Here is a 21,343-nt window from a genome sequence, read left to right as displayed (position 1 = left end):
TACCAGCTTCTACATTTCTACTCAATTCTGTTTCAATCACGTACCTTCATTTTAAATTTGAAAGTTTGTCCATATGTAATTTTTAAACTAGAAACATAATTTAATTCTATTGTCTCATAAGTAATATTATTTATTTAATTATGGCTTACCCAGTGATGGTTATAAATTATGTCATCTGCAAAAAATATTTCAGTAAACATATTTCAGTGTTACATCAGTACACAGAAGATCTCACTTGAACTGAATCAATCCATTGCAACTGAATATTAGAACACTAAAAATGACACAGGCACTGATAATGTGATCTCCAATAAAATATTTCACATTATGCAAAGTTTAAAATAAAATATAATTTTTTGTTTAATGAGAAAATGTCTTACACTTATTCGGTTTTAATTTTCCAATTGAATTAAATGAATTAAAATGATTGAAATCAAATAAAATTTAAAGTTTTGTTGCTCAATTGCACTAGCCACATTTCACATGTGCAATAATCATACATATTTTAAAAGCCATACAAAGAACAAAAATCCAATCCTAATTTTTAGCTTAAGAGAGTAAAATTTCTTTGAAGAGTTTTGTAGGGAACTACCGATTTTGACACTGCTAAAAGTGTTCCCAAATTCAAAGAAAGGAGAGAAGGCAAACACTGAAGTGTTTCTCTTATGGCTAATGACAGTAAATCACTGCACCCTCGTTTCAACATATGGCAAGGACAATATATTAGGCCTGAGTTTTGGAAAGAAACAAAACTGCAGATAAGGATGAGTGAGCATGGATAGCTTATTGCATGTCTACTGATAATGCAAATAAGATATAGAGTTTAGTTACCATTTTTATTTTCAAAATACAGTTAACTTTTTTTCTTCTAGCCATGAGTTTTACTCCAAGTATTACACATATTTCATCATCAGTACAGAAATAAATAGAAGCAGCTTCTTGCAATGGTTGAGCCCCCGGAAAGACAGCAGCTCTCAAAGTGGGGCCTGGCAGGCTTGATGCTGACTCATAAGCTGCATCATTAATATAAGGCTACTTGCAATGATCTCAGAATTCCTGTTTCCACAAAATTAGTTCTCAAACACCTTCAAATGCAGATGTCTTTCTGGCTTCAGGAAAGTTACTTCTTCCTGATGCTAGTTTATTTGGCTTCTTCAATATGAATTTTGCTGGTTTTCTTAAAGTCACTTCTTTTTTATTCCCACAGTCATAAATAGCTCTAGTGATTTCCCCGAATTTTAAGGGGGCCTATATCACAAATATCAACACTTTCAACATTATCATAATTATCATCAAGTTGGGGGGAATCTTTTATTAAATATCTGTCTCAGGATTAGAATATTCCCAGTAGATCTAAAAATGGTTGTTTTTAACCATACACATTTCTTACTCATGGCCATCTAGACGGTCACCTCCTTCATTTTGACAGTATGGACTCCTAATTTGCTTGGTAACTTCTATGTGTTTGCTAAAGTCACACTGGGTTATTTTTTTCCTAGTGTTGAAATAGAAATAAGATATAATAAAAATATCAGTTTAAAACACTTAAAGAATATGAACTAACGTCCTGTTCCTTGCTGCTGGTATATTCTGGGCATCCTGGTATAACTGAGAAATTGAATGTCAGTCCAAATTCATTCACTGGCAACTCTTTCTAAGAAGAGTATAGTCATGCAGGTGGTCTTTTTCATTCATAAAAATGGAAAGTCTAGATAAATTGCAGTTAATAGATAAATATATATGTATTATACATGATCATTCTTCTAAATGTACATTAATATAATTTAACAGGAAAAGGTTAATAGCGATCCCTATATATTTGTATTACATTATTTTCTCTTTCAGTTGAAGGCAAGATTGTGTTAGCAATCCTAAACAGATAAATTTAGTATCATCTTTACTGATTTTTCTTTAAAGTTTAAGCAAAATGTTTAAATTTAAAATTTTAAAGCATTAAACTTCTGATTTTATAATATAATACATATTAAAAATGAACATCCCAATCACTTAGTTATCTAAACTACAAGTAATTTCTCTGCTGTACATGTGCGTTTATATGTAAATATACTTTTAATTTGTGCAGTGACTAAAGTGGGATGGGTTTGGAAATTAGCAAAAGGCTATTTGTTTTAAAATGTATCTCACAAAAAATATTTACATGAAAGTATTATAAAAACATTCTTATAACTCTACTGATAATCACTCTTTAAAGCATCTTCTTGAAAAGAGCATTATTATGTGTTCAGTGAAAACAGAAGAATTTGTGTACCTTTATTAAATCTAAAAGTTTTTTTAATTGAAGCACTTCATTAAGCTTGCAGGATATCATAATGCATTATTAATATTTATTACTTATTTAGGTAAGTAATTCCCTAAATCTAAAAGGTTTTTAACAATGAATAAGGAAAAAGCTGTAAAATCTAAGTAATCTATAGAGAAAATGCAAGCTGCTATTGTTAGAAGATATTAAGAACCTTTTGTGTAGATTAGAATTGGAACATTTTTCCTTTGTTTTCCTAAATTTCTGTTGTTCTCATGAGCCATGTGCATTATTTTCTCAAGAGAAAAAGAAACTTGCTTAAATTATCATGTTTATATTTATGGAGAGGAAGAAAGTTAAAAATGGGGGTTTTTTTCCCCTACTTAAGCATTAATTCTGAACATGAATGGTTTGTAAAAACAAATCTCACACATTAAAAAAACATTAATTAAAAGACTATAATGTGTGAATGGAACTAGATTTATAATGAATTTTAGCTTTTAAGCAGTACAAGAGAATAATACAGAATACTTTAAAATAATATACAATCAGGATCAAATTATTAAGACAGAAAAAAGATAACTGTGTCAGATCTTGTATTAACCATAAGTAAACTGAATGTATTTCCAAGAATACAAGCATCTATGTTAGGAAAATGGTTTTATCACTAGAGTTTAATAATTCTACTATTAAGCTCCTTATAATAAGGATAATTGTAGGTACATACTGGGAGTGTAATACATATTTAGGGTTTTATGTAACCAATATAGAAGACATATTTATACCCCATTTTTACCTGTAAGATAACAGAAGCCTAGAGGGGATAAATGAATACCTAATGAGTGTCAGATGGAGAATTTCATGCCATTTAATCTTTAGGTTAAAATAAATTGCATTGAGTCAATCTTTTATATCCATTATTAATGTTACTTTCCAATTCTTTTGTCTTTATGTAAGTGTTTTTGTAAAAAATTAAAATGAAGCATAATCTCATAGTGTTCTGAAAACAATCAAGGTACCTACAAAGCAAACCAATTTATAGTGTTGCTTCTAAACTGTTATAATTACAATATTTAATAAATGAAAAACCTACCTTTAGAGATAATCAAACTTTTTCACTCAACTCCATTAATGCTATGATGTACACAATAGGCTAATAACAATCAAAAACATTATTCATATGCTATCAGGAAATATAAAATTACTATTTATTGCCACTTCTGAACTATTCTTCCACTGAAAGAGATTTAATATGGAAACTGGTCATAAGAAAAATAAATTATTTAATTATCCATAATTTAACTCCAATTAAGATAGCATGTCTTAATAGTGCAGAACATGCTCATTCATGCATATGTGTGCAGACATATTCACTCATCTGGAGAGCTCTTTATTTATGAAATTATTAAAGAATTACTCGGAATATAGGAGGCCAAGGAAAGTGTTCATCAGTATGCATTAGACATTTAAACAACTGTAGGCATTGCCACAGTCACAAATATTAGGGCAAAAAGAGGAATTAGAGTGATTTCAGTCCCTGATTCCTTTAAGACTAAGACATTTAGCAGCAATATTCTATCTAGCCATATTTTAAAGCAATATTTTTGAAGACTTTATTACATTCAGTTAACATTTATCAGCACCTATTAATGAGCTCTAAAGTTTATTTTGTCTTTTTCCCAATACCTGTGAGATTAGTGGGAAAGATATTTTTAAAAATAGGGATGATTTATGATTTACATTTGCTACTTTAAATACTCATGATGAAGGGCTAAGGTCATAGCTCATGAGCTTATATTTTTGTTTGCTTCTAAGGGAGAATAACATTTCTGTGTTGCCTTAAATAAAAGTCTAAAGCATCAAAGATGGTGGAGTGGTAATAGCAAACCTTATTTTGCTTTACGATATAATGAAAGAACCAACTTAACTACTATATCATGTTTCAGACCAACTCTTAAGGTTAAAGAACAAAGTGATATCATTACTATTTGGACTTTTGGAAAAGGATAGAAAAACAAATAAACCAAAGAAAATTCATATGACCAAAAATACTAGTTAGTACAAATTGTATTTACAAAAAAAGGATAGCTTCCCCCAAAAGAGACATCACAGAACATGAAAGATCAAAAACATTAACTGCCAAGGATATTCTGGATTAACAGAAGTTTCACTGTATACACCTTTAATTAATGGGCCATCTAGAGAAATTATAATAATGTCTTCTTTGATATTCTAAAACTGAACCTCCCTCAAAAGAAAACAGGAAGCATGAATAATAGATCTTTCTTAGCCACATGGCCAATTAATATAATTCCTCACATAATTTACAAAGCAGAGAATTTGGGTTTTTTTTGTTTGTACATTTGTTTTAGAAATACCAAATAATGCTTTTATTTAGCTATTTATAGAGAAGAAATTGAATTTTCATTTTAATTATTTTTATCTAAGAAGAGCATTATACTTTTTTATATTATACTTTTTAACAAACAATTTTTACTAATTTTTATCTCAGCCTACTTGTGTGTATCCAAAAATATGTCATTCTTGCATTTCCTTCAAATTGTTGCCTAACCAGTGGCTATAAAGCCTTGCGGTGACAACTATTATCCATTATCCGGCACTTGACATGCCAACTCAACATCACTATATTAACTGACTTTCGAATTTTCTTACTCCCTGTGGGGACTTCCCTCCTAAGATTGATGAGGTGCAACGCTGGGTTTAAGCTGCCATCCTGATGTGACAAATAGCAAGAATGGCCCCTGCCCAGAATGAAGGAGGGAGGGCAAATAAGAGAGAGAACCATGGTGTATCCTGGAATAACAGCAGCCTCACACACTGGCTTTCCAAGACAATTAAAACTTTTATTACTCAGATTTTACACATAACTTATTCTTCAAGTAAAGGGCTTCAAAACTTCCCTGGTATATACTGAAAATGCAACAATTGGAGAGGGATTAAATTTTTGTCCCACAAACGTTTTAGAGAAGCTAAGATAAAAGTTGTTGCTCCTTCCAAGTTTAAATACATTGAGACTCTAATCACTTCTTATAATTCCCCAAATAGGGTTATCACTTACTTTTTAACTATTGAATTCACTCTGGCAGAGCGAGGGTAATAAAACTCATCATTTTCTAATTTTCAGACAGCTTGATAGAACCAATGTTCTTAACACAGATAAAGTGTAATGAAGCACTTTTTTTCCCATAGGAAAGTCTTTGACTCATATGCTCTGATGCCAACCAGCCCTCACATCTGCTATTTCACCATTGATGGCTGTAACTTGGCATGAAAAACCAGTGTCTGCTGGAGCAGCTTTACTCAAAGGCACCGTTTTCTTTCTTGGAATGGGAACATAGTAAAATGGTCTTGGGTTTCTGTAGGCCTTATGCAAATCCCCGTAATAAACACAAGATCAGGCCTCACATACAATAAATTGTGTGTAAGATGAGAATAGAAGAAGGAGACAACTTTCTTGGGTAAAAATAACCTCTTTACTATGCTAATTAAGCTCAAAATAAGAATTGGTTTAAATATTTATCTCAAAAATAACAAGTTAATATCAAAACCACATTAGACTCTAATAAGACTATAATACTTTTAAAACATCAACCTTATTTTATCAAACAAAATATTCCCATTTAACCTAATGTTAATAGTAATCCATTACCCACAACCAGGAGCTTAATACCATTAATAAAGAAAAAATAATTTTGGAGAATTAGAGAAATGATATAGCAATAAAAATCTTTGTTGAGATATATCTTTTAGATTACTAGAAAAAGTATCTGACAGAAAATGAACAAAATATCAACATGAACAAATGGAAACTATAGTAATAGTATTAATCATTATTCTAAACTGACTAATCAGATACATTGGTGTCCAACCATAAAGCTTAAATTTTATTTCATTTAATTAAGTATGTAGAAAAATTAAAACTAAGTAAATTATCCATAAAATTCAGTGCATGAAAACAACAACAAAAAAATCAAAATAAAGGTTCTATGTATTTTAAATAGCTATAGGGTTTTTTTCCTAATTAGTAACTTGCAAGCACATAAGCAGTAATAGAGTTTGGCTTGGAAGCCTAACTATATTTTTTCCATCACCCAATTTAGAGCACAATACCATATTTGAGGAGCATTTTGTTTCAGTTTAGATCTATGGGGGGATGGATATTGAAGAATACTCAAGTGACACAAAGGAGCATGTAAATTAGAATTGTTTAATAATTTGTCCCTGTTAATTAATATAGCTACATATTTTCCACAACAAGGAAAGGAGTCACAATAGTTCACTAGATATTATAGCAGAGTACAATAAGCTCAGGCAAGAAAGCTGCATGAGCCTGAATCTCCAATTGTTGCTCAGTACCTAGCAACATCTACTTATGGAATAAGGTATTGGGTTGACCAAAATGTTCCTTTGTTTTTTTTCCGTAAAGATGGTTGTAGTAGCACTTAGTTATCTGTCACTTCATTTGAAATAATTTTGTTAAATTGTATTGTGACAGCTGTCATATCAGTGTGAACCTATAAAAAATCAAAATGGCAAATTTTTGTGTAGCCATTTTAAAATTGAAGAGCGGGGATAATAAGCAACATTTTCAGCATATTATGAAAGGTAAAAACACAACTGAAAAACAAAAAACGGTTCGTGCAGTGTATGCAGAAAGTGTTGTGACTGATCAAATGTGTCAGAAGTGGTAGGTGAAGTTTTGTGCTGAAGATTTCCCACTGGACGATGACCCATGTTTGGGTAGACCAGTTGAAGTTGATAGTGATCAAATGGAGTTATTCATTGAGGACAATCAATGTTATAGAATGCGCGAGATAGCCAAAATACTCAAAATATCCAAATCAATAAAGTTATTGGTGAAAATGAAAAATGTGTCTTTTATTTTACAGAAAAAAAATATAGACTTTTTGGTCAACCCAATACTTTACCTCCTGAATCTGCTTTCCATTAGATAACCCCTAAATCACATGAAAAATCCTTCAACTCTAACAGGGCCCCTTACAAGTCTCTTCTTTAATTTTTCCTTCTACGCTTTACAGTAAAACAACCTGCAATAAAGGCTTATAGAGGAAAGGTAAATATATTCCCTCCTCAAGTCCCATAGAATGTAACATTTCTCAAGTTTACTCAGAGAGGCAAATGAAACTCAGGATTTACTCCAAGACACCTCTCTGAGAAAGGAGGAAGCTCTAACCTTCATCCTGCTGCATGTGTGGCAATTCTCATGCATACCTATTGGGGACTCCCAGGAATGGCGTCAGAAGTGAAACTGTAATTAGGTTTTCATGTTCTGCAAAACTCTGTTGAAACGGCTTTAAAGGCAATTCAGGTAAATAATTCAAAAGAAGTAAGAATGTAGTCAGCAGATTAATTCATGCTTCTGTTTCATATTTTGTGGAGTGTGTTTCAGAAGAGAAAAATGCCTACCCAAATATGAAGACCAAAGTTGATGCAATCTGTTACTCACCATTAATGCCAATGATGAAGGTATTGTTCAAACTTCAAATTAAATTTACTGTTCCTACACAACAGAATAACCAGAGGAGGAAATAAAAAATTTAGATGCTTGGGATCCTTCCTCAAGGATCTACTTGGTTTAGACAAAGGCCTAGAACCTCAGTATTCTCTAAAGGCTCCCCAAGTGATTCTGATGTTCTAATATGCAAACAGGCTGAGACTGCTGGCCTAAAAAAATTGATATTTTAAAAATGTTTAAAACTTAACAAAAGATACCCCAAATAGGACAAAATAATTGTTCTATCCTTTGAAAAAGAAAAGTGATGTAAAAATCAAGACTGTCTCTTTATCTTTATGATTGCCTGTCATGGATAAGATTATTTGACTATATGTTCCTAGACATCCATGATGAAGTTGAAGGAGTTTTTGAAGGAGTGCTTTAACTAAGGATCCTGATAAAATAGTAAGTATCAGTAACTTTGCTGGGCTATGGTCTAGAATTTATGATACATACATGGGCAAGTACAACCTATTAACAAGTCAAAAACTTTAGCTACAAAACTTGAATGGTAATATCCTTAAGTTCATGTTATTTCATTTTTAAATTGGCTTCTAGGAACAGAGACACTATTCCATCTGAAACCCAAAGCTGAAATCTGAGACTTTTACCTAAATTATTGAGAAATGGAAGGTGTCATTACTAAGCATAGAGTAATTCTACGTTTTAAAAAAATGACCTGAAAGTGAAGCTATGTGACAATTTAGTAACACCTAAATGAACAAGCAACTCAGATGTGACCTAGTATTAAATAAATAATCCCTATACTTACTGAAGTACTATTATGAATTTTTAATTATTATGTTGTCAAAAGAATCCCTTCCGGATAGAGATGAAAATGATTATAATATGTATAATAGTAAATATGGTACACAATGAAGGGCATAGTCAATTTCTATCCAAGTGCAAACAAATACTTATGGAACTTCTCTTTTGATGACACTTAACTAGGAATTTGCTATATAAAATATAAAAGGCATTCAAAGAATAAGTTCTGGAGACCTACTGCACAGCACAGTGATTATAGTCAACAGTATTATATTTTAAACTTCAAAGTTGCTAGGAGACTAAATCTTAATTGTTCTCACCACAAAAAAAAAATAATGATGTGATATGATAGAGGTGTTAGTTAATACTATGGCGGTAATCATATTGCAATATATAAATATGTCAAATCACAGGTTGCACACCTTAAACTTATACAATGTTATATGTACTTTATCTCTCAATAAAAATAAATTAAATTAAATAAATTAAAAATTAATTTTAGATTGCCTTTCTCATCTTCAAAAACAACTTAAGTCAATTTTTAAAAGTGCAAAATGAAACTGTCAATATGTTTTACCACCAATACAGCAAGAGAAAGATACTCACATTAGAAAACACTTCTCTGTGGCAAAAATACACTATAGATGCCATTTTGAGAATTTACTTTTCTAATGTGTAAGTTTCTTAATAATAAATAAATTATGTTGACATTACCACCACTGTTCTACATAAAAACAGAAATTATGTTTGCAGAAATTAATAAAAATATGGGAATTATCTAATAAATGCTGTATGTTTCTAAATTTATTTATTAAGTATTTGCAGTAAACTGCCAGCTTTTTATATTCTATCCATCAACTCAAAAATTACTTATGTTCTTTTGGCATTTAAAAAGCAAAAATCGCTCAAGCTTTCAAAAATCATTACAGGCATGCCACACTAGCAATTCAAGCTTAAAAACCTACTGTGTCTTTAAGCATAATTTAATTTCAGAAGACCACTGAACCTATAAGCACAGAGTAAGAAGCAGACTATAAAGTACATGTTATAACCGTATGTGTCCTGATGGCTGAAGGCAAATGTTTTAGAAATTTAATATGAGCAAACACTTGAGGTCATGTGGGTGAGTCCAAATGACTAATGCACTTAGTTTTTCAGAGTGATAACGGTTATGCTATGATATCTTTGGCTATTACTTTTACTGTTGATACTATGTGTCCCTTGGTTATAGCTTTCATAATTAATAAGTCACTTAACCTCTCCATTGTTAAGTTTCTTCATCTGCTAAATCAGCATAATGATAATTGCTTTCTACCTTCCTTAGTGGTTACTGTGAAGATTAATGAGATGACATTTGGTATGTATTTTGAGTTCTCCTGAAATGGGAGGTTATGCACAAAGGAAAAGAAAAAAACAAACAAACCCTCTTTTGTTGCTAGGTACCAAAGATAAAACCTTCCCCTAAGATGGATTAATCCACTTATTTGTATTCATAACACTAAAATCTAGACTTCCAAATAAATTGAGTCTATATTTTGAAGAAACATACATAGCTCTCTACAGAATAGAAAAATTTTGAAAGTAATCACACGTTCTATCTAAAACCCTCTGTCACAGGTGTTCCATCAATTAATGTAATGTTCACTGTTCCAATGGAAAAATGTACAGAATTTGGTAAAATAAACGAGTTGCTGCCATAAAGAAAACATAAATATGTAACACTGATTTAGGGTCACATAGCAGATGACAACGAAGTCACCAGAAAAGGCTGGGAATATTGAAATCTGTAAATATATGGACAAATAACGTTTTTAAAGTGTGTTTTGTAATAACTTGGAAGGTGAATACACACTAATAATCTTTTAGATTTGACCAAAATATTCAGACAAAATGACAAAATATTTAATGCATTAACTCGGTACTTTTAGCTACATAAGATAAAGTAGTAAAAGAAAGGATATTAACAGTAATAAGAACAACAAAGAAGGAGGAGGAGAAATTAATTTAAAAGATCTGGGTTTCTTGCAAACATAATTTAGAGGTGATATAAAGTTAGAAATTGCATTGTTGGGTACTAAAAGTGTTTCTCATCTTTAGTAATCTAATCAAGTTCTAAAAATTTTTCCAATATGGGGTCAGGCCTTAATTAAGGATCAAATTAATCATGTTGCCTTGAGGTGCTTTGTTATGACTTCTGAAAAAGTTAGAGCAAATCCTTGTAGATTTTGTCCTCTAGATAAAGACCATATACCCCAAAATAGCAATGATTAAATCAAGAGAGAGACACCAGTTGAAAAGAACTATAGATGTGGATTTTAGATTATAAATGGACTCAAATGGGGCAATAACAGCCTCTTCAACAAATGGTGTTGGGAGAGCTGGATGGCTACATGCAAAAAATTGAAATTGGATCATCAGCTGACACCATACACAAAAATAAACTCAAGATGGATAAAAGACTTAAATATAAGTCGCAACACCATCAAAGTCCTAGAGGAGAACATTGGCAGGAAACTCTCAGATATCCCACGGAGCAATTTTTTCACTGATATGTCTCCTAAAGCGAGGGACATAAAGGAAAGAATAAACAAGTGGGACCTCATCAAAATAAGAAGCTTCTGCACGGCTAAAGAAAACATCAGCAAAATGAAAAGGGAGCCAACCATTTGGGAAAATATATTTGCTAATGATACATCAGATAGAGGTTTGATCTCCAAGATATACAAAGAACTCACTCGACTTTACTCCAAGAAGACAAACGATCCAATCAAAAAATGGGCAAAGGACCTGGGCAGATGCTTTTCCAAGGAGTAGATACAGAGGGCCCAGAGGCATTTGAAAGGATGCTCAGCATCACTAGCCATCAGAGAAATGCAGATCAAAACCACCATGAGGTATCACCTCACACCGGTCAGAATGGCCATCATAAACAGATCCACAAACAACAGGTGCTGGCGAGGCTGTGGAGAAAAGGGAACTCTAGTCCACTGTTGGTGGGAATGCAGACTGGTGCAGCCACTATGGAAAGCAGTGTGGAATTTCCTCAGAAAGCTGAAAATGGAACTGCCTTTTGATCCAGCGATTCCCCTGCTTGGGACTATACCCTGAGAACACCAAAACGCCAATGCAAAAGAACCTATGCACCCCAATGTTCATAGCAGCACAATTTACAATAGCCAAGTGTTGGAAGCAACCTAAATGCCCATCAGTAGATGACTGGATCAAAAAATTATGGTACATATACACAATGGAATACTACGCAGCAGAAAGAAAAAAAGAAGTACTAAACTTTGCAACAGCATGGATGGAACTGGAGAGCATCATGCTAAGCGAAATAAGCCAGGGGGCGAAAGACAAATACCATATGATCTCACCTATAAGCAGAACCTAACCAACAATGCAAAGAAGCAAGGAAAATATGACCAGCAACACTGAAAGGAAAAGAAATCAACAGAGACAAGAGGGAAGGGGGGGGCAGGGAAAGGGAAGGGAAGGGGAAAGTCAAGGAACATATAGCAAGGACTCATGGACAAAACCAAAGGGGAAGAGCTGTGGGAGGGAAGGTGGGAGGGGGCAAGGGAAAGAGGTGGGGGGAAGGCAGAGACAAATGTATTTAAAAAGTAAATAAATTAATTAAAAAAAAATAAAATAAATGGACTCAGATATACTTAAAGGCAAAAGCACTGACCCTGGTGTAAAAGAAACAAAGTCCGTTGACAATGTAAAAAATCTCTGTGCCAACAAGATTCTTGGAGTAAACAACTGACTTGTAAGCTAAATAAAGGTTTATATTAGATGCCACTAACAGGCTTTAGTACTTTTTAAGCACCATTATGTGGCAATCAGTAACTAATATACCCCAAACCACATGCAGAATCTGCTTTAAGAACTGGAGATCAAATGTGAATGATAGTAATTCAGTCCTTGTTCCCCTGTTGTCCAGCGTAGTATGAATACAGAGGCACCAAGTAAGTATAGTTTAGTAAGTTTAAATTGTGTACCATTCTGAATACCACACTCATCACATACACATTGTATCATCTCATATCATCACAAGAAAGGTGAATACACTACAATAAAATATTTTGAGAAAGTAATACCACATTCTCATAACTTTCATTACAGTATATTGTTATATTTTTTCTATATTACTATTAGTTATTGTTGTTAAACAACTACTTTGTCACATTTATATATTAAACTGTCATAGTTATGTATACATAGGTAAAAACATAGTATACATAGAGTTTGGTACTATCCAAGGTTTGGGCATCCACGGGGGTCTTGGAACATATCCCCCATGGATAAGGGAGTACTGTATAGTATTTCAAAATACATAGTCTAGAAAAGAGCTTCTAAAAATTGCTCCACAATTTTTTAATTTCATTTATGAAATTATTCCCTTTCCATGAGAATAGTCAGAAGAATAAAGCAGTTTAAATTTGATATTCATGATCTGATCTCTTTTAATGTATTTTATAATTATCTGATTATTGATCATAGAAACATAATTTACTTGACGATTTAAAATAATTCTAATTCTATTTTTTTATTTTTTAAAGATTTTATTTATTTTTAGTTAGAAGGTAAGGGAGAGACACATCAGTGTGTGGTTGCCTCTCATGCGCCCCCTACCGGGGATCTGGCCCTTAATCCAAGCCTGTGCCCTGACTGGGTATTAAACTGGCAACTCTTTGGTTCGCAGGCCGGCACTCAATCCACTGACCCATAGCAGCCAAGGTAATTCTAAACTTTTTAAATTAGCCAGGTATTCTAGTAACATATCAAGCTTTTACTACGTGCTTAGCATATCATGCAGAGTTTTTATTTAATATAAAAAAATACTATGAGAAATGTCCTCATTCCTAAATAGAAATGGGGTTTACAAAAGTGAGTGTTTTATCTAAATAAAGCCAATAAGTGATGGACCCTGTAATTAAGTTCTAGTTTCTCTGATTTCATAGTGGGGTTTTTCTTGTTTGTTTTTTTATTCCTAACAACTATTCTAAATTATAGATTGTGTTTCAGAGATATTGAGTGATTTACATTAAATATTTGATATCAGTTAAATGTCTTTTTAAAATGTGGTAGAACTTTTTAACAACCATAAAAAAAGATCATGCTTCTCCTTTAATACAATATTTTCTTGAAAACTATATTTATTCATGGGAAAAAGCCAGACATTTTAGTTAGGCCAAGCCCAGGAGAGAATGTGCAGAACTTGGAAAACCTGAGTCATGGGTACATAGAAACAAGGTGACTCAGCTACATTTTGTGAAACATACAACTCACTTTGAAAATATAAGGATTTTCAAAGGAGGTCAAAACATTTACAGTCTCTAGCTGAGTGATTTTTGATCATGTAATCTATATGTATGTATGCAGTCTCTTAATTTTTATACTTTTAGGGTAAAAATAATGTGCTTGTTTGCTTGACAACATTCTGTGTAGTGTTCAGCTCTGGGGTGAGATTTTAATTATACTGTACCCAGTTCCTAAGTTCCTAGAAGGTTATGATTCATCCATACTTGTTTTTGTTCTTCTTCTTTTTTTTTCTTCAGGTTAAGACATTTTTAACTTCATTAGGTAGTGCCAGACTATTTTCCAATGTGGTGGCACCAATTTATACTCTCTTTAGTACTATAGAGAGCATACCAAAGTTTCAACTATTTCTTACCCTTCTTAGTGCTTCATATAGTAAGACCATTTCACTTGTGCTGATCTCTTTGCTGAGTAATGATAACCTCATTTCAATTTTAATTTCCAATTTTCTCCTTATTTATGAGGTTAAGCAATTTTTCATAAATTTATAGTTTTTTGTATTCCCTCATTCTATGAAATGTATAGTGAAATCTTTTTTAATTTTTATCTATTTATTTTGATCTTCTTTCAAGTACTTTTTTTTTAAAGATTTTATTTTTAGACAGAGGGGGAGGGAGGGAGAAAGAGAGGGAGAGAAACATCAATGTGTGGTTGCCATTCATGCTCCCCCTACTGGGGACCTGGCCTACAACCCCGGTGTGTGCCCTTACTGGTAATCAAACAGGTGACCCTTTGGTTTGCAGGTCGGTGCTCAATCCACTGAGCCACAACAGCCAGAGCTAGGACATTTTTTTCATTGCTTTTAGAAAGGGAGGAGGGGAGAGAGGGAGAATAGGACATAGGGAGAAAGCGGGGCAGAGAGGAAGAGAGAGACATCAGTAGGAGAGAGAAACATCAACTGGTTGCCTCCAATATGCACCCTGATTGGCCTGGGTTTGAACCTGCAACCTAGGCAGGTGCCTTGACTGAGATTAAACCTACAACCTTTCTGTCCAGGAAACGAAGCTCCAACCAACTGAGCCACACCAGCCAGGACCAGAGTGAAATCTTTTGTCCAACTTTCTATTGTGTTGTCTATATTTTTAATTAGATTAAAAAAGATTTCATTATTTTTTCATTATGAACACTTATCATTTGAAGGTCATGTCTTGCAAACATCTTCTTTCAAGTGTAAGGCTTTTCTTTTTATTCTCTTTATTGTAGTTTTTAATTAATTAATTAATTTATATTATTAAATTTACTGAGTGACATTGGCTAATAAGATTGTAGAGGTTTCAAGTATGTTTTTCAATAAGATCCTTGGGCCTTCAGCTAACTTATTGTCTAAGTATAATTAAGAATACATTGGTGATGCCATACAGTTTCCTATTGTTTAAATGGAATATCCCTAAAGAAACATCGTCTGCTAAATTTTGAGCTATTCTTCCAGTCATGGCTTTACATCTATCCCTGGAAAGAATGTGTGTAGATGCAGGAGCAAAGAAGAAAGAAGTCTTCTTGAAGAATATGTGTGTAATTTCAATGAATACACTCTAGAGTGTTGTTTCTAGAGTGAAAAAGGAATACTTAATATTGTAGAATGGTTGTGTACTTCTGACTCTGTGCAGGACTGAGGACTTACTCCCTTTAAAAACAGGTACCTTGAGCCAGCTCTTCTTGTTTGTAGTGATAAAACTATACATTCTTTAAAATAATTTTCTAGAAATGAGCATTCCAGATCAGTTAGATAACAACAACGTCTCATTAAATTAGTAAAAACAGAATGGAAATTCCATTGAAATGAATGCCTTAAGGGTGTTTCCTAGAGTGTCTGTACGCACAGCTGGTAATCAAGAAATAAAAGAATGATGTCAGATGTAACCAGACTACACAAAATATTCCTTAGTTCATTGTAGAGCTTCAAAATGAATATGCAATTACTTCAATTGTAAAATTTCTAGGAATTTTTTTAAAAAAAATTTCATACCTATTAGTGTAAGTATACACTTTAACCAAAATAAGAAATTGAAATTAATATCATTTAGGGCTACACTAAATAACTGAAGAAAAATCAGCATTACTGTATCCTTTTAAATTTTAATTTCAACAGTAAGAATTCAGCATGTGATAAAATTATCAACATAAAATAATTGTGAATTTAGTGATTATCTCTATGTGGTTTTTATTATGACTCATATACATCTAGAAAGTTTCAATTCTACAAAAAGAAAGTGTTGTACTGATGAAAACAAAGTTGTTTCATGTCAATTTTTTCTGGGTGTTAGTAGCACCCTTGAATGTTAGAAAGAACAAGAGATGAGAAAGTAAGAAAAGTCAAGCAAGGAAAAGAGAAGTGCAAAAATGACACTGCTGACTGTTATGGAACAAAAACAAAAATGAATAGAATACTGGAATGACTGACAAGACAAAAAAGGGAGAAAATAAGCTTTAAAGATGAGGAAAAAAGGAATTTTTTTATTTTCTAGAAAAATCTTCTAGTATATGAAAACTTTAACACAAGATATTTAAGACTTCTGGAAAACAAAATTAAATTAAAATTCTGAAGCATTTGTGAAGCAGAATTAATTGCTTTGGAATGAAATCACTTCCATTATTTTACAAAGAACTTCAAAAGTCCCATGAATACTATAATAATTTAAATGCATTACACATTCATTCTCTACAAAGTTATTTACCACAGTGCTTACTTAGTATTTTCAACAGTTGATTTCTTTTTTAAAAATTATGAAAAAGCAATCTCTATTAATTCTAAATATTAAATTGGAAAAATTAATTAAGTACAATTAATATAGTCAAAAAGTACCATAGTGATCATAATGCTTTACCTGTATTTTGTTGTTTAATAAATTTGATTAAGTAATAATGATTTTCCAATTAAATATAGAATATACATCCATGCATTAATCTAGCCATATGAAGTATTCACTTTAAAAATAATTAAATTTTAAGAATTATGTATATTTGACTAAATCAAATTTATCTTATTCTTTGGATATTTAGTGTCCTTTAAAACTCTAAACAAATAGCTCATTTGGTTTTATAAGAACTTTTACAAAGAAAATTATATAATTAGACAAAACTGCTGTTTTCAGTCACATAAAACCCAGCTCTGTGATTGTTAAATTAGTCTTCCATGTGCCCATCTAAAGTATAACTGACCTAAAAGTGAGAACTAGATATTATTTGCTATAGAATAACCAACATGTAGTGTAATTTCTGGCACTCAATAGGCACTTGATGAATGTTTGATGAAATTACTTATTCTATAGTTTGAGTCAATTATTTTTTTAAAAATCTGCTTATACTGCATAATTTATTTGAACTTCCAATTGCATTTGTGTGAACAGTGAAGGAAAACACCAGTGCTTAAGTTGCTTAACCTACAAAGAATGTGAAAATACTTGGTAAAATATAAAAGTACTTGTAAAGCCATACTGGCTCCTTAGAGTTAAATTTGGTCTATTCTGGCCCAGTGATACCAGTTGGTGCAGGAGAAAAATAATAAAGAGGAAAGCAAGTCATTCTATATGCCTGGATATTGGTACAACCACACCTTTCATTTTAATATTCCACATGGCCATGACTGACCAGTATGGCTTAGTTGGTTGGGTGTCCTCCCACAAAAAAACTGTCACCCATCTATTTTGGGTAGTGGCACATGCCTGGGTTACAAGGGTTATCCCTGGTTGGGGAGCATGCGAGAGGCAACAGGTCAATGTTTCTCTCACACATGGATCTTGCTCTCTCTCTCTCTCTTTCTCTTTCCCTTCCCTCTTTCTAAAAAAATAAATAAATAAAATCTCAAAAAAATAAAACAAATAAATGTTCCATATGGCTGTCCCTCTGGAAACCATTCCAAGTTCAGTGGGTTAGCCCATCTTCAGAGTCTGTGCCATCCAGAATACTAAATGGATGAATGCACAGATGACAAAGAATGTTTCTGCTCTTCTCTCTCAGCCATTATTTTCCTTTTTTTTTCTGTAGGCTTCCGAATGAGTAAATCTTGTCTCATCTTAAAAAAGAAATGTATCTATGGAAATATTTTTACATGTAATCATTCTACTCTCTAGAGTAATCAAGCTTTACTATCAGTTTTCTTTTTATTTTATTATAGTATTTTTTCCATTATGATTTAGTCCCCTTATACCCTACTCCCCACTGCCATCACCACGGTGTTGTCCCTGCTTATGGGTCCTTTTTCATTTTTTTCGATCCTTCCACCCCTAACCCTTCCATAGTTTTCATCCTGCTCTCTCTATCTATGACTCTGTCTCTATTTTGCTGGTTAGCTCATTTTGTTCATTAGAGTGAAATCATATGATTTCTTATCAATTTTCAATAAATATGAGTAAAATCATTTAATTTATCATTTTTCATTAAATATATTACATTATTTGTTTTACATTCAAAGATAAAATATTTTTGGGAAAAAAACATTACTTTTGGCCATATTTTCTTCCAACCAAAAATAGCATACTTGTAAAGCAAAAGCTTCTTGCCATTTCCAATATTGAAATGTTTGGCTTTGACAGTCATATATTGTGTTGTATACCTCTCCACCCTTAAGGGATATGCTATTGATTCCTCCGCATGAAAAACAGTGTTGTTATGCTATAACAGTCATTACTAGAGAAAGATTTGTTTGTTTGCACTCTATTGTTTTAATACATTAATTTTAGATAACCAGTAGAACTTACCTTGAAAAAGGTCATGGTTGCGCCATCCTCCACTGCGCCGTACTCTATCTTGGTTTGTTTAGCTAAATCATCCGCAGAGTCAATAGGGGATTCCATCCGCTCCACTGTCAGAAAGGCGGCTAAGTTAGCAGTATACGAAGAAATGATGATAAGTGTGAAAAACCACCAAATGCCTCCCACTATCCTGGTGGAGAGCGCTTTGGGCATGAGCTCAGAACCTAACAGAGATTTGGGGAAAAAGGTGAAACGAATACAGAGAATTTGATCAGCAGTCAGGTACTTTTGGTCACAGTGGCAGAATGGAATCACTGTGTAATAAAAGCTTTAATCATTGATTTACATATTGCTTTAGTAAGCAAGCAACAACCATTGGGAGTGCAGAGGCTAATTGCAGTTAGTAGGCAGTCTCTTAGGACACTTGTGTTTAATTAAGTATAGTGACAGGAGACTTAAGTCCTTCCTGATACAGTGTAAAGTAGCAATTAATTACTGAGTGAATAACCTTTATTAAAATAGCATTAGAAGAAAAAATCTCTCTAGTATGTAAACCATATGTACAGTGTTTCATATTCTTGTTAGTCATGTAGGTGTAGAAGAAATACTTTAATATATGTTCAGATCCATTTCTTAACAAGCTTCATGTAAAGTCTCAATTTTTATGGCCATGAAGCTCCAAAATTTTGTGTCTTGCCATTTTAAAAAGTAATGTATAGAAATAATTTCAATACTTACATTTCTTGAGATGGCGGTTTAAATCCAGTTTTTAATTTAAAATAATGTATTAATATATTTCCTATGTATAAACAAATGTCTCCCATCACTATAGTTAGCCTCAATGCAGGAAGTCAGAATAAGTAGTTAAATTATCATGTTTATTTTTACTTATATGTAAATATTTCATAAATATATTACAATACATGACTGGAGTTGCCTGCACATGATATTAATAAGAAAATGGAATCTAAATTATATTTTACTTTGGTTATTATTAATTTTAATTAATTTAGATTATAAAATAAAATCCTAACAATTTTAAAATTGAGACTTATAGTTTTATATTATTTACATTATATCCATTATTTATAGTCTTAATGTTAAAATTAATACATATCAGCATATAGTATTCTATAAGAAACCTACATTAAGTATATGGATATGTATGTAAAATATTACTATCACTTTTAATCATTTTCAATCTATAATCAGGAAAGCATTGGCTGCAAATTACTTAATTCTTAATAGAGATTGAGTAAAATGGAATGAAGCAAAGATGGACTCCATTTGTTGATCTGTTTCACAGTCATATATTTAATATAATCACTGATGCAGAGGTAACATATCTTTAGATGGAGTGAAAAATATAACAAATTAACATTAACATTGAAAAGAAGTGGTGTCATGACTGGAATATATCCAAACAGCCCATCTTACACTGCAGGTCATCTTACTCTTGCAATTTCAAAGCAAATCAACAAAATATTAAAAAGCAGACAGACTTGGACATGACAGCCAACTCCAGTTCCAGACTCTGCCTACCACTCTATAAGGAAAAAAACAAAAAAGTACCTTTCTGATGTAGTCGCTCCTAGGCCCTGTCAGACACACACTGGACACTGAAACACTAAAATCCTCCCAAGGTGATCAGCAGCTTTGGCTGCCCATTCTACTGTGTGTTTGTTTGATTGTTTGTTTTTTTAACAACAACACCAAAAAGTCAAACAAGACTGGGAAAGAAAAGAACAGTGGAGACATTCGACAAAAATGGCCCAATTACCACAAGTTCATATCTTACCCAATGACTTAAAGCGAGTACTTCCTAGGCTTGTGAATCAGAGCCTGGTTAGGGGCTGACTGTCATGTACTCAAGGTAACGTCATGTCCAGCACTATATCCCACTAATTCCTGGGGAACTGGGCATCAGCCAGAATAGTATGGGTTCCTCTTTCATGTATCCACCAGCAGTGAAGTAGTTATGTGGCAAAGCAAATGTATATTTGAATTTTTCGTTGCTTGGATTACTTGTAATAATTTTCAGAGACATCAGTTAATAGTCTTATTTCCCATTGCTAGATTTTATAGATATCAAGCTCATGTTATAAGTATACAGATTCTCAAAACCTTCAAGTATTTCAGGAAATATAGTAAAAAATATTTTATTGTTCAAAGTAGTAGCAAAAATAATAATAAAAGAACTTCATTGTGGTCAAACCTTTATTATGAAGATAATATACTCTAGATGCAGGGGTGTCCAACCCGTGGCCCACGGACCGCATGGGACCCAGGGCGGCTATGAATGCAGCCCAACACAAAATTTTCAACTTACTTAAAACATTATGAGATTTGTTTTTGTTAATGTTTGTGTATTTAATGTGTGGTCCAAGACAACTCACCTTCTTCCAGGTGTGGCCCAGAGACACCAAAAGGTTGGACACCCCTGCTGGAGTATTAAGTTTAGTATTTAGCAGGTGACTAACAGTTTGCCTAGGTGATTGTATTGCCCAATGCTACTTGTAAGAAATGTTTGTCTCACATAAGAGGCTTTTATTCACTTTTAATATTTTGAAAGAACTCCAATATTGTCTTACATGTGTAGAGTGAGCCTAAGGGGGAAAAATTGAACCCACAATGTATAAGAAGGAAAATACAAGTACCAACTATTCATTTTATTTAGAAAGAGATACCACAAACTTAGATTAGTTCATGTAAGAGTTCTCTTAACTTTCATGTTTTAAGTTGAAACATCTATAAAGTTAAATATAT

The 21,343-nt window shown here is 32.6% G+C and overlaps 1 protein-coding gene across 4 annotated transcripts in view; it reads right to left on the bottom strand.

Moving 5' to 3' along the window:
* The window catches only part of GRIK2 (glutamate ionotropic receptor kainate type subunit 2), a 605,654-nt gene that overhangs the window by 78,206 nt on the left and 506,105 nt on the right, over positions 1 to 21,343 (bottom strand). For all 4 annotated transcript variants that reach the window (XM_054569762.1, XM_054569766.1, XM_054569765.1 and 1 more), the window contains one exon: positions 18,584 to 18,801. In XM_054569762.1, the coding sequence (XP_054425737.1) occupies positions 18,584 to 18,801 (218 nt within the window). The remainder of the gene's footprint in view (positions 1 to 18,583; positions 18,802 to 21,343) is intronic.

The sequence above is a fragment of the Pteronotus mesoamericanus genome, unplaced genomic scaffold (genome assembly GCF_021234165.1).
Source record: "Pteronotus mesoamericanus isolate MK-2021 breed Mesoamerican mustached bat unplaced genomic scaffold, CSHL_Meso_final contig_20, whole genome shotgun sequence".
Classification (NCBI taxonomy): domain Eukaryota; kingdom Metazoa; phylum Chordata; class Mammalia; order Chiroptera; family Mormoopidae; genus Pteronotus; species Pteronotus mesoamericanus.
This window is presented reverse-complemented; position numbering and strand designations above follow the sequence as displayed.